This window comes from Camelina sativa, chromosome 5 (assembly GCF_030686135.1).
Source record: "Camelina sativa cultivar CO46 ecotype springtype chromosome 5, ASM3068613v1".
Taxonomy (NCBI): Eukaryota; Viridiplantae; Streptophyta; class Magnoliopsida; order Brassicales; family Brassicaceae; genus Camelina; species Camelina sativa.
This window is the reverse complement of record NC_141884.1, coordinates 39,719,123-39,731,791: the sequence shown is the minus strand read 5'-3', so window position 1 is coordinate 39,731,791 and position 12,669 is coordinate 39,719,123. Positions and strand designations below refer to the sequence as shown.

General features: G+C 40.6%; 3 protein-coding genes across 9 annotated transcripts; 1 reads left to right on the top strand and 2 right to left on the bottom strand.

The window, feature by feature from the left end:
• The first annotated feature begins 548 nt into the window (after positions 1-548).
• LOC104788305 (nitrate regulatory gene2 protein-like) lies at positions 549-3,945 on the top strand. The gene is made up of 4 exons (XM_010514046.3): positions 549-1,886; positions 1,963-2,147; positions 2,236-2,459; positions 2,942-3,945. The coding sequence occupies exons 1-4, from the start codon at positions 770-772 to the stop codon at positions 3,729-3,731; spliced, it is 2,316 nt and encodes a 771-aa protein (XP_010512348.1). The 5' UTR covers positions 549-769; the 3' UTR covers positions 3,732-3,945.
• Positions 3,946-4,394: 449 nt separating this feature from the next.
• On the bottom strand, positions 4,395-8,033 carry LOC104788303 (uncharacterized). 4 transcript variants are annotated; one of them, XM_010514042.3, is made up of 8 exons: positions 7,705-8,033; positions 7,434-7,623; positions 7,182-7,344; positions 6,834-7,037; positions 6,424-6,726; positions 5,231-6,319; positions 4,765-4,870; positions 4,395-4,655 (listed from the first exon to the last, which is right to left on the bottom strand). In XM_010514042.3, exons 1-6 carry the CDS (start codon positions 7,924-7,926, stop codon positions 5,353-5,355), a joined length of 2,049 nt encoding a protein of 682 aa, XP_010512344.1. In that variant the 5' UTR covers positions 7,927-8,033; the 3' UTR covers positions 4,395-4,655; positions 4,765-4,870; positions 5,231-5,352. The 4 variants fall into 4 exon arrangements, with proteins under 4 accessions (XP_010512344.1, XP_010512345.1, XP_087307612.1 ...); XM_010514043.3 differs by having other exon boundaries at positions 4,809-4,870; XM_087451486.1 differs by having other exon boundaries at positions 6,834-7,079; positions 7,705-8,027.
• Positions 8,034-8,183: 150 nt separating this feature from the next.
• LOC104788302 (uncharacterized) lies at positions 8,184-10,673 on the bottom strand. 4 transcript variants are annotated; one of them, XM_010514041.3, is made up of 7 exons: positions 10,140-10,673; positions 9,924-9,962; positions 9,713-9,850; positions 9,303-9,442; positions 9,105-9,208; positions 8,890-9,005; positions 8,184-8,758 (listed from the first exon to the last, which is right to left on the bottom strand). In XM_010514041.3, exons 1-7 carry the CDS (start codon positions 10,275-10,277, stop codon positions 8,333-8,335), a joined length of 1,101 nt encoding a protein of 366 aa, XP_010512343.2. In that variant the 5' UTR covers positions 10,278-10,673; the 3' UTR covers positions 8,184-8,332. The 4 variants fall into 4 exon arrangements, with proteins under 4 accessions (XP_010512343.2, XP_010512342.2, XP_087307615.1 ...); XM_010514040.3 differs by having other exon boundaries at positions 8,890-9,020; positions 10,140-10,464; XM_087451489.1 differs by having other exon boundaries at positions 9,303-9,435; positions 10,140-10,464.
• Positions 10,674-12,669: the final 1,996 nt, after the last annotated feature.

Genomic DNA, 12,669 nt, shown 5'->3' with positions numbered 1-12,669 from the left:
CGGTCATATAGGCGGTGATGATGACTCTTTTGGAACAAAGTGATTGGTAAAGAAGAAAAACTAGAAAGCTTAAAAAAGGAAAAAAAGAAAAAATGCACGTGGTTTTGTTCTATTCATTTTAAAGACATCTTTTTCCGATGAGGAAAAATAACACTTTTCACCGTTTTTAGCTCCAGCTTTTCACCATCCTGCCGTTTTTTCCCCCACTTTTATCGATGCTTTTTCTTCATCTTGGACCTTAGCTCAGAAGCTTTCAGATCCACGACCCTTTGGCTTCGCAATAATTAGATTTGTTTTAAGTAATTAGAGAGATAATTTACTAATCGCAAATGACTATTTTCAATGTAATTACAACTTGTCCTTTTGTGTTTACGGTTGCAATATAATAGAGGTTCTTTTGATGAACAATTAAATAATTATGATTAACCGTAATATTGTAATGTAAGTTCTGGTAACCGTTAATCAATGTGTCAGAAAATGTCGTATTTTTTTTTCTAATTTTATAAAGTTTTCAATTTTTAACTAACAGAAAAAAAGAAACCGAAAAAGGTAAATAAACTTTTCTTTTTGTCGGTTATGTTTTTTTTTTGGCCGATAAATATGAGAAAAATAGACAGTAGAGTACACTGTAGTGTAGTGGCAAAATCTGGAAAACAGCTATATAGCTTTCTCTCTGCTGTGAACTATGCAGAGCCGACGTGAGCTTCACGCGCCCCCACCGTAACAAAGAAGAAACCTGAAGGAGAAGAAGAAGAATAAGCCGCCAGCCATGGGATGTGCGGCGTCCAAACTCGACAACGAAGATTCTGTACGGCGTTGTAAAGATCGCCGCCGTCTCATGAAAGAAGCTGTCTACGCTCGTCATCATCTCGCCGCTTCTCACGCCGATTACTGTCGATCTCTTCGTCTCACTGGATCTGCTCTCTCCTCATTCGCCGCCGGTGAGCCTCTCTCTGTCTCCGATCAAACTCCGGCGGTTTTCCTCCATCCTCATCCTCCTCCGCTTTCTGAACCATCTCCGGCTAAATTTATCCCTCCGTCGCCTCCTCCGATGTCTCCTTCTGTTGCTAGTAGTACCAAACAGTCTTCTTCTTCAGTCAATTCCGTTTCTTCAAATCGACGGCGGAAACAGCCACCGAAACCTAAGCTGCCTCATATACTCTCGGAGTCAAGCCCTTCGTCTTCTCCGAGGAGTGAGAGATCCAATTTCATGCCGAGCTTTTATCCCGGAGCTGCTGCTTATCAGAACTCTACTTACTCCGCTACTCCGGCCTCCTCCGTCTGGAACTGGGAGAATTTTTACCCTCCTTCACCTCCGGACTCCGAATTCTTCAATCGGAAGGCTCAAGAGAAGAAGAAACACAACTCCGATGATCGCTTCTTCGATACTGAAACAGAGAGGTCAGAGTATGATTTCTTCGATCCTAGTAAGCAGAAGCTGAAGCAGTTCGAATCAGTGAGCAATGCGGTGGATGAGGAGACGGAGACGGAGACTGAGAGAGAGGAAGTACATTGTAGTGAATGGGATGATCACGATCATTACAGCACCACGAGCTCCGATGATGACGATAGAGAGTCGATCTCTGAGGTAGGGACTCGCTCCGAGTTTGGTGGATCTAATTCGATGAGACAGCATCATCAGCAACCTTCACCAATGCCGCGAGAATATGACAAAGCAGATGATGCTGCGACGATATCTTCTGGTAGCTATAGAGGAGGAAGAGAGATCACTGACATGAACATGGTGGTTAGGCATAGGGATTTGAAAGAAATCGTTGATGCCATTAAGGAGAATTTCGATAAGGCGGCTGCTTCGGGTGATCAAGTGTCTCAGATGCTTGAGCTTGGTAGAGCTGAGCTCGATCGCAGTTTCAGCCACTTGAAGAGTGAGTTCTGTTTTCTTGCTTTTTTTGGTAATGCTTTGATGAGTTTGTGACATTTGTGAATTTTGTGTGTTATTAGAAACGGTGATTCATTCTAGTAGCATATTAAGCACCTTGAGCTCGACATGGACCTCGAAGCCACCATTGTCAGTCAAGTACAGGATAGACACGACGGCGTTGGATCAACCAAACAGTTCGAAGAGCCTTTGTTCCACTCTTGACCGTCTCTTGGCATGGGAGAAGAAGCTCTATGAAGAAATTAAGGTTCTTTACAGTTTGTCCAAATCAAAGCGTTTGTAGGTTTTGATGAATTTTGTCAACTGACTGTTGGTAACTGATGAATTTTATTCAGGCTAGAGAAGGCTTCAAGATTGAGCATGAGAAGAAGTTAGCGCAACTTCAAAGCCAAGAGTATAAAGGGGAGGATGAAGCTAAACTAGACAAGACAAAGGCCTCTATAACGAGGTTACAGTCATTGATAATTGTTACTTCTCAAGCTGTTACAACCACATCTACTGCCATAATCCGTCTTCGTGATACCGACCTTGTTCCACAACTCGTTGAGCTCTGTCATGGGTAATTTTTTCTCTATCTATATAACTGAATCACTCCCTTGCTTGATGTTATCTTGTGATCCAACATGTTTCTTGAATTTGACATTTTGGCAAGCAATCATTACTTGCCCATTTGCTGTCTTAAATTTGGTGTCCTATTTATTTCCACCTACTTTTCTTATCTTTAGAAGAATCTTGTGGACTTGGTAAGTGTGGACTTGGTAAGTGTAGGTGAACAATAATGACCTCATGCGTTTAGAATTTTGTGGTCCTTGACATGCTTAGAGTGAGACAAAAAGGTCTCTTACCTCTCTTATCTATTGTTACAGTTTAGTTCTTAGCCTTTTGAAGTTTTATAGCTTATTATCTTGCCAAAGTAACTACTAAGTTGCTGAAATTGGTAATTATGTCTCATAGTTAAGAGGCTGTATAGGCAATAACCTATAAGAAGCAGTATACTATTGCAGACATTAATCTGTGTTTTTTTTTTTTCACCTGATGCAGCTTTATGTACATGTGGAAATCTATGCATCAATACCATGAGACTCAGAACAGCATTGTGGAGCAAGTCCGGGGACTCATTAACAGATCAGGCAAAGGTGAATCAACCTCTGAGTTACACCGACAAGCAACACGTGACTTGGAATCAGCTGTCTCTTCTTGGCACACCAGTTTCAGCCGTCTAATTAAATTCCAACGTGACTTCATACTCTCAGTTCACACCTGGTTCAAGCTAACCCTTCTCCCAGTTTGCCAAGAAGATGCCACCGATCATCATAAAGAGCCGCTCAATGCTTTCGCCTTCTGCGATGAGTGGAAACTCGCTCTAGACCGTGTTCCCGATACAGTCGCATCTGAGGCAATCAAAAGCTTCATCAACGTTGTGCATGTGATATCCGCAAAACAAGCTGATGAACATAAGATAAAGAAAAGAACAGAATCAGCATCAAAAGAGCTCGAGAAGAAAGCTTCTTCGCTTAGAAACCTAGAGAGGAAATATTACCAGTCATACTCAATGGTCGGTGCCGGTTTACCAGATTCAGGACCCGATAGCGAACACATGTTAGACGCTCGAGACCCGTTAAGCGATAAAAAAGTCGAGCTTGCAGCTTGCCAAAGGAGAGTAGAGGAAGAGATGCTGAAATACTCAAAGGCAATAGAAGTGACAAGAGCCATGACTTTGAATAATCTGCAGACAGGGTTGCCTGGTGTGTTCCAGTCGTTAACAAGTTTTTCTGCTTTGTTCATGGAGTCTCTCCAAACGGTATGCACTCGCTCATACTCTATCAAATAGGACTTTAAATTATATACACATATATCTTGATAGTCTTACAGAGTTACAGTAACAAAGCTTCAACTCTTTAAAATTGAAAGTATGGCTTTTGTTTTATTGCCCTTAATTATGTATTTTAGCATTAATGTGAGGTCAGTTATTGTGTTTCCCCAAGAAATTGTTGAGTACATTTTTATTTATTATAAGGAGAATGTAAATAAACGAAATTTTGAAACTGAGGGCGTCGCTTTGATTCTGGATATGTCTTTAACTTCTAATATGCTCTTATTCAGACAAAATTTGGGTAACCTTTTGTAGATTTTGTGGTTTATTTACTGAAAAATGAAGGGTAAAAAACCTGTAACTGTAAGCAAGAAACTTAAGAGGGGGTAAATAATCTCTGTGATATAATTTATCTTCAATTCCAAGTGGCTGGGGTGTGGGGTCTGTTTCCATCGGATTCTCTCTCTAGTTCGCATCTGACAACTCTTCATCTCTTGTCTGAAAGTGAAACCACCACATGGTTTTGTTAAAATCAGGATTTTACCGGATCTTCTCTGTGTCTTCTTCTTACCTTGTGTCCCTCCCAGAACCTAATAGACAGAATCTCTCCCATGTCCCCTCTTGTCTTTATCCCTTTACTGTTTGAGGATAAAAAGATCCACACAACGGAAACAAACAAAAAGCCTGGAAAAGATTTTATCTCTTTCCATATGAAAGCCTAGACCTGGCTGGCGTCCATACAGTTAGTCTGAAGGTCAATGTAATGACTATTTTAAGCATAAGGTCTGATAACAAATATTTAACAACATGATTAAAACAGCCTCAGCGGGATCATATGCCTTTTGCAACTCTCAGGGGCTTGGGATAACGAAACTCAGACGCCCTGGCTAGCAGAAGGCACTGTGCCCGGCAGTTATGGCATCATTGAGTTGGTGCGCATACCTAGCCAAGAAATCCAAGAAACAAATTACAATTTGAACCTAGGTAAAATCATGATAATGAAGCTACATTATCCATTTCAGTAGGGAATCCGGTCAAAACTGTTGAAAACCTTATTGTTTTGTGGTTGTCAAGTGAAGTGGCTCCGAGGCTCACCATTATATTGTCCACAATCCTCTGGTCCAGTCCAGGCAGATCAAATACTTTCAGTTGTGGAGCTGAAATATTAAGGGTAAAGGTAAATATGTCATTATGATCACAACCAAAAAAAAGAAAAATTGCAGGTCATATGTCTCATCACCCATGTGCAGAACAGCAGAAGAGTAATACATTCAATTTAGAGCTCCCTTGATAATAAAATATGATAGCCAGCAACTTAAAACTTTAGGCTCTAAACAAACTAGTGCACTAAATCCTATTTAGAGGTAGCAACATATTATAGACACCAACGACATTCAGGCACCCAACTTAAAATTTGCCGAGAATGTTGCTACTTTGAGAAGACTAAACTGGCTTATCACGTATGATTTTGTTACTATTTAGAAATTAGACCAAAGAAGGCATTCAATTTCAATTACCTGTAGTACACCATCTTCATACCAGTCGTGTGAGTGCTTTAAGCAATTCACCTCTGATCACAATGTTCCCAAAAATTATGTGCACCACCAAATATGACATAGGTCAGGCTAAATGGTGACAGTTATACAGGAAAGAATCTGCAGGCTAACTTAGCAGCGATATCATCAAGAACTTTGTTGAAATGTGGATCTTCTAGACCTTTTATTTTCCATTGTAGAAGTCTGATATTAATGTCACTTAGTATTGGATCTCCATCTTCTTTACAGTGGAGTTGTATTAGGCGATCTATGCATTTGACCAAGTACTTGCTGGATCTTAGCTTAAAGTGGTTAATAAACTCCTCGCCGTCTTCTTCAGCTTCAAAACTTGATACACACATACTCTCCAAAGTGTCGGTTAAGTTGAAAACAAGAAGTGTGCCTTCAATAGCCTCCTCCTTGGTAATTTCATTCGACAGTAAAGCAGATATTCTACAGAATCCCTTTCCTTGTTTAGATCCGGTACTCCGTGATTTCTTAAAGGCGAGAATCTTCCCAGTTGCAGCATAGTGCAGTACCAGTTCATACTCCTCATCTGTTACTGGATATGGAGAACCAAACAGTACGCCAACCACCACTCTTCTTACCAAAAAATTGTTTTGGAGGCCAGAGCTGAAAGATGGACGTGTTTTCTGAGAATCCAATTCATAAGAAACTGAACTGCTGATTTTGTTTTCATATTCTCTCAATAGGTCTTCCACAATACTGGAAGCCTTTATTTTGCCAGAAACGAGCTTATCTGGTTTCTTTCTCTTGCCAGTTATAGTCTCACTACGATGTGCTTCTTCGCCGCAACTTTTGCTGATACATATCTCTGAGACTCTAATGAGAGACTTACTTAGTGATTCTTGAATGGTTCCAGTTACAGGGTTTAGAATCCAAGCAATGTATGTAGCCGCAGCAATGGAGAGATCTTCCACATCACATGCTTGTCTACAATCAGTCACTTTTGAAGTGTATATATGGTGGATATTTTCCAACGATTTTCCATTCGAGAAGAGCATAGCAGAAGCAAAATAAAACCAATCTGGGAAGTTAATAGCCAAAGCCCTGCCAGAAGATACAACATCAGTCAAAAACGACTCGCACACACACACGTATATGTTAGTAGATCAAACGTGAGGAAATCAATTTGCATTATCATGTAAAGTTACCATTCGGTTTTGTCATCTAATGCTTGAACTTTTATCGGAGTAGGCTTACAATAAGCATCCCGTCCTTGTTTCCCAGGAACAGCAGATGGTTTACTGACAGTATGAGCTAACATTACGAGGGACTTGGAGGTGAGAGGACCAGCCAAGATTCTCAGAAATTGACACTGGAAGGGAAAATATGTATCAGAGAATGGCAACATGGAAGCTAGTTCCACCGGTATACCCCACAACGACGGTCTTGAAATAGTGTCCACTATAGCAGAGACCAAACCAGCAAGTATTTCAAAGACAGAAGCAAGTCCCCTGGCGTTAAGCATGAAATTGCATCAGAAAGTAAGACATATGTCAGCATAAGGTTACATGTGTATATTACTGCAAATTTCCATGACATGAATTGGATAGGAACTCACGTAAGCAAAAGCCACTTATGTAAAAGCGCTCTGGTGTTGATAAACATAGAAGGGGATAGCGCTAAGCAGATGACAATATCGCGCCACTCTGCCCTCTCGAAAAGCTCCTTCTTTAGACAAAGGAAAGGCCTTTCCACCACATCTTTCAAGACTCTGGAAACATCTTCCTTCAAAGACAACGGATCTTGATACCAGAACAGGATCCTGATCATCAAAAAGTGTCAGAGACCGGTCTACCTTTATTTTCTGAAACAACAGAGAAAAAAATCTCAGAAGCTGCAGCTTCAGTTCCACAAGTTATCTGTAGACTAACGTAGCTTAGGATAGAACCAGTACAAGAGGTCAAACCTCAGAGGTATCTCGTGGTTGTCTATAGATGATTCTCTCGGTAAGAAAGGAAGAAGCTTTGAGACAGCCCTATCTCTTCCATCCTCTAACTTTCTATACACGCTGCATGATGTTGAAGCTGCCGATCTTACAACAGCTTGGAACAATTCTGTAGCCAATCTTCCTATAAACAGTTCCAAGTCAGATAAAAATATGAAAGAAGAAGAAGAGATTAAAGATAAAATCTTGGAAATCCCAAATCAAAAAACTCACCGTTTGATCCTCCCAATTTATCAATAATATCCTTAGAGACTTTGATCAATTCTTCAGAGCAGCGAGGTAAATAAGAGCTACCAAACTGTAACGTTTCCTCGTTTCGATACCTAAGTACCTTACAATTCCTTGAAGATGATAAAGCGCAAACAATGGTTCGCACCAGATACTCAATCGCCGAATCAAATACCTGAGGGGATGAAATTTTTTGAATAAGAGAATCACTCACGCACATATGCCAAAATCCATAATTTCAATCAAAATAACTAACCTGAGGTGCCTTGAAGCACATTAGAGATAACGCTGCGTCCATAACCTTAACCCCAGACTCGTCGCCGCCGATGTCCAGAGTCAGAGTTCGGTTAAGCTTCGAGATAGCTAGTCCCATAGAGGAAGTAGACTCTTCCAGTTCTTCTTCGAACAATTGGTTTCTGTTCTTAAGCCGGTAAGCAAGCGCGGCCAAAAGGTCGGCGACCGCAGACGGAGAGGACATCGAACAGATGAGCAGAAATCGCCGGCGATTTCGAATTCCGAACTCAGATCACTAACCGGTTAAGCTATAATAATCTCTGATCATAATACCGGTTAAGCTATGTGTTCAAGCTATGTCTATTAACACTTTGTAAGCCATTAAGCTCAAGCCCAATGGACACTCAGGCCCAATTTTAATACGACACCGTATTTCTTCTTCCTCTTCTTCTTCTAATCCTTTTCTCAGTTCTCACATGTTTTGTAATTACTAAAGCTAAATTGACAAAAACAAATATGCATATGCTCCGAGAAAACTTACAAATTGGTAAAAGAGAAACATTAATAAATTTCTCCCGCCAGTTTATGAAGTTATATACTCTTGTGTTTGAGTTTGAGTTTGAAGCATCATACAAGATTCGAATAATAAATTAGTTGTCACCTTCTCTTGTTCTCTGCACCCATTGCCTCGTTGGTTTTGTTGGATCTTGCAAGGTCTGCTTCCTTCTGTTGCCATTATGTCCCCGGCCTCGGCCTCTCCCTCTGCCTCTGCCTCTGCCTCGACCACTTCTGTTGGCGGAGCTGCTAGAGTTTGTCTCTGATTCAGCTTCTTTGGGTTCTTCTTCTCCTTGTTCTTGGCTTTGACCAGCTTCTTCTTCTTCGTTGGGTGACGATGATGCAGGGGGTGGCGGAGGAAGATACATACCAGGCACAACCGATATGTTTTTCTTTGGCTGAACCAAACCGCCTTTTTCTTCCTGCAACTTTAGAATAGACTCAAACCGCTCTCTTCTAATGTTCTCTGAGTCTGACTGGAGCAGCGGATCTTCGTCCTCACCTTGTATTAAACCAGAATCCTGTTTGGTCCAAAGCATGTAAGCTGATACAGTCAATAGAGGAAAGAATAAAAGTTGAATCTTGAATTGTGGATAAAAGGTCGAAACAATGCAAACACACATAAATGATCTGGTGTAGATGGCTCGCTCACCTGTTGAGGTGATTGAGTACCAACCAAGTCAAGAACATGTTCAATATCACTCGCATGAAATACTTTGCGGCACACTGGACAGTTTCCCAAGCTTTTATCTGTTGATCCAGAATGACCTGCAATACTTATTTCTTTGGATTATTTTGTCAAACTCCCTTTCGGAGAACCACTATCTTTTTCAGCTTTCTGTCAAAAAAAGACCTTATAATACGAACCTTCTCGAGCACTTGATCCTCTACGCGTGTGTACAGCGTCACCAGATTTCGAATCAGCATCTTTCTGTGCATGAAGCCAGTTCCACCACCTAATGGCGCACTCACTGATCACTTGAAATCAACAAAGAACAATTAGACATCTTAAACATTGAAAAATAATCCCAAACTAGGAAAGATAAGAGGCTAACAATTCCTCACCAGTGAAAACAATGAAAACAAGACATCAGCTTCATAAATGGCATTTGTTTAGTCCCGTCATCCTCAGGGAATAATGGATACAAACAAAGTGGACAATCTCCATCCGGGTGATTCATAATTGTGAGCCTCTCAACTGCTTCCTAGAAACATATAAGTTTAGTACACTACAAGATATTCTAATCTTAACCAGATTACATATGCATATCTACGCACAAACAAATACACATACACACATTGTCTGCTTGTGATTCAGCAAACTTTAAGTCTTTTTTTTTTAATCTGCATACGACTTATTTCCTTTACATAACGCTAAATCTACTAATCGTTAATAATGAGATTCAACATAAACATGGTGCAATGACACGGCACAGTAGTTGTTAGTATACAAGAAAACATAAAGAGTTGCTTACCTCACAAAGTTCAACAAGCATTAAAGAAGATGATAACTCAGAAGCTTTCTCTTGAACTATGTCAATCAAATGCTTTTGCCTATGATCATCCAGACCCTTGGATTCAATCAGACTAATTCGAGGTGGCTCATCTGGATACTGTTACAACAAAAGAACATACTTTTAGCTCAAAAAAAAGCTCAAGGATAATGACATCGACACCATAACATACCTTAGAACATGCTTGGATTCTCAAAACCGCTTCCACAAACTGCAGAGAGCATTAACAATGTTAATATACGGTAGAAATTTCAAATTTACTGATTTGGACGATCGCATAAACAAAGCCGGAACCCTAATCGCAAAATCTCAATGAGAAAATTACGGGTTCTCAGATTGTCCTCGATCCTGAAGAACAAATCAGGAGGGAAACGGAGAAAAGAGAAACCTGCTGAGAAGAGATCTCGGCGGTACGGGGCTTCATGTGGAGGTGAAGATGAGGAGGATATGAATCCAATATGACGCAGTCTTCGCCGTAAATAGCTTCTACAGCTTCCACTTCCATCGCTACCTCTTCCTCCGTCATTGTTATTAGTTAAGAAGAGGAAGAGCACTCTCGTCGTGCCGCACAGAGACGGCGAAGAAGAAGCAGAGGCAGAAGCAGAAGCAGAAGACCCTTTCTGTTTCTGATGTCGTCCAAATTTAACAAAAATTTCTCAATTCACCCTCTTGCGAAAAGTGGCCTTTTATGTTTAATTAGTTCTTACATCCACAATAAGTAAATCTTTAAGAACTGCTATTAAAAAGGTAAATAAGAAAAAGATTCGCAATAAAATAAAATAAAAAAAGACGTGGCGGTGACGGAGTAAATTTTACCGCCGATGGGACCAATTTACATACGTAGAGTAGAGAGAGAGCTTGACTGTAAGTATGTTATGAGTAGAGAGAGAGCTTGACTCGAGCTTCTTTGCTCTTACCATTCGAGAAATTTTACAGATTTTTGTACGATTTATCTCGTTTCATCGAACATGTTTACTCACTTTATTTCAGGATACGTGGCTGTGGTTTAGGGAACATGTGTTGCTTCCTTCCCTGTATTGTACGGGTTTCAAAGATCGAGTATTTAAGCTGTTAGTGAATGATGGTAATTTTTCAAATCCCATACATTTGTGTCCGGGTTGTTGCTGTTTCCATACATAATACATTGTGGCTAGTCTAACCGTCTAAGCTTCAGGACAATTCTTGTTTATTTATTTATTTTTTTTTTTAATTTTTGCTCAACATCAACTTTTCATTAACCAAGAGATTACAACCAAATCCAAGGCACATTACATTCGCCTCTATAGAATTGGACCAAAAGCAAATGCAATGGTTGATCAAGTACAACCCTGGAACACTAGGCGGATCCAACGCTACCTAATCGAATACCAATGCATTTTTTAACCACAACGAGATAGATAACACACCACAACTTGGTGTGAAATCATCTCTTAAACTACCTAAATAAACTCTATGACACGAAAACAACTAACAACACAGAAAAATCCAAATCTTATACTGAATAACAAATCAAATCCAAGCTATTAGAACCTTATGATCTGCAAGTAGAGCTTGTCCCCATAGCATCAACGCCCAAAAGCGCAATATCAGAAGAATTTGGTTTCTCCGGCTTTTCATTGTCTCGGTCCTAAGCCTAAAACGGACCGAACGTCCGACTGAACCGACCAAGAGAAACAAAGCAAAACTAGCAGGAACAGAGGCTTCTCCAATCTAACCACACAACAACCAGAATGCTAATCACCTAATATTAAGAAGTTGGAGCACAGATTAGCATAGCTTCACCTCAACGGTGCATATTCGGATTGACCACATCGCTCCTGCATTGTTGCCCCGCATCTTGGCCGGACTGGAACCAGAAGATGGAAGAGGCTCTCGAGAAACGCCAGCTTTGAGGAAGTCCTCAAATCTCAGCCGCCAACGCACAAGGAGAGCTCGCCAACAACCGGTAAAAGAAAAATAAACCCCGACTCCACCATAAACTTCGGTCAGCTAGGTCCTCCGGCAGACGGTTAGAGAAGCAGGAGGTCGCGACCCAACAAACCTAGATCTGACACCTTGAAACTGCAGAGAAGGCCGTCCTAAGCTGCTTCGAACCACCACCATTCTCCCGGAGAGGAAAGCGAGCTGAGATCTCACTCCATCTTGTAGGCCTCCGCATCGTCGCGACGCAGCCGCCGGCAGATGAACCTTCCTCAGCGCGACCAGAGAAGTAGAGATCGAGTTTCCACTACAACAACTAGAAATAAAGAAGAAAAACGGAAAGAGTAGAGCCCTCTCACACCGCCGGCGAAGCCCCGGACGGCGGAGAGGCAATCGAACATTTGGCGGCGGCTGTCTTGAAAACTAGGGTTTTGAGAGAAAAAAGGGTTTTTTTTTTTCCACGTTCGACTTTGTTGCATCTTTTGACAATTCTTGTTTATAGAGTTCAAAGAATTGTCTTTTACTCTTAAATTTTCTAGTTCTCTTTGAGAAATTCAGAGTTAGTTTTGTAGAACGTATTTTCAAATTCTTATTTTCCGGAAGTTTGTAAGAGTTTTGACCAAGTGACTATTGATTTCTTCCCCCAAAACTACTTAAACTTGGTACTTATGTTATATTTGATATGTTGATTTGTACCTGTATCTATTATTAATATAGATAATTATATATGAATTTTGTCAATTGGTCATGTGAGATACTGTTGTTCAGGTTACAGAGACATATTTACACCAATGACCAGAGTTAGTGCATGATGAAACAAAGTTACTTCGGTTTGGTAGTAGTCCACAAGGGGGAAAATATCTTTCCTGATCCTAACTCTTTAGTGGTGGATGAAAAAGAAAACTAATACTAGTAAACTCTATTATGGGTTTATTGATGAAGGTAAGACTCTGCCTATGTTCTCTTTGGTGCTTTTGAAGTTGGACATTGTGGTGCTG

Bases quoted from the DNA above. Each gene is read 5' to 3' on its own strand.
- LOC104788305 (XM_010514046.3), top strand. From the start codon at position 770: ATGGGATGTGCGGCGTCCAAACTCGACAACGAAGATTCTGTACGGCGT. The intron at 2,148-2,235 runs GTTCTTTACAGT...AATTTTATTCAG, and splicing joins AGCTCTATGAAGAAATTAAG to GCTAGAGAAGGCTTCAAGAT. The intron at 2,460-2,941 runs GTAATTTTTTCT...CACCTGATGCAG, and splicing joins CTCGTTGAGCTCTGTCATGG to CTTTATGTACATGTGGAAAT.
- LOC104788302 (XM_010514040.3), bottom strand. From the start codon at position 10,277: ATGACGGAGGAAGAGGTAGCGATGGAAGTGGAAGCTGTAGAAGCTATT. The intron at 9,851-9,923 runs GTATGTTATGGT...TTGTTGTAACAG, and splicing joins GAATCCAAGCATGTTCTAAG to TATCCAGATGAGCCACCTCG. The intron at 9,443-9,712 runs GTAAGCAACTCT...ATATGTTTCTAG, and splicing joins TGCTTGTTGAACTTTGTGAG to GAAGCAGTTGAGAGGCTCAC.
- LOC104788303 (XM_010514042.3), bottom strand. From the start codon at position 7,926: ATGTCCTCTCCGTCTGCGGTCGCCGACCTTTTGGCCGCGCTTGCTTAC. The intron at 6,727-6,833 runs GTGAGTTCCTAT...GCTTAACGCCAG, and splicing joins CATAAGTGGCTTTTGCTTAC to GGGACTTGCTTCTGTCTTTG. The intron at 6,320-6,423 runs GTAACTTTACAT...ATCTTCTGGCAG, and splicing joins TTAGATGACAAAACCGAATG to GGCTTTGGCTATTAACTTCC.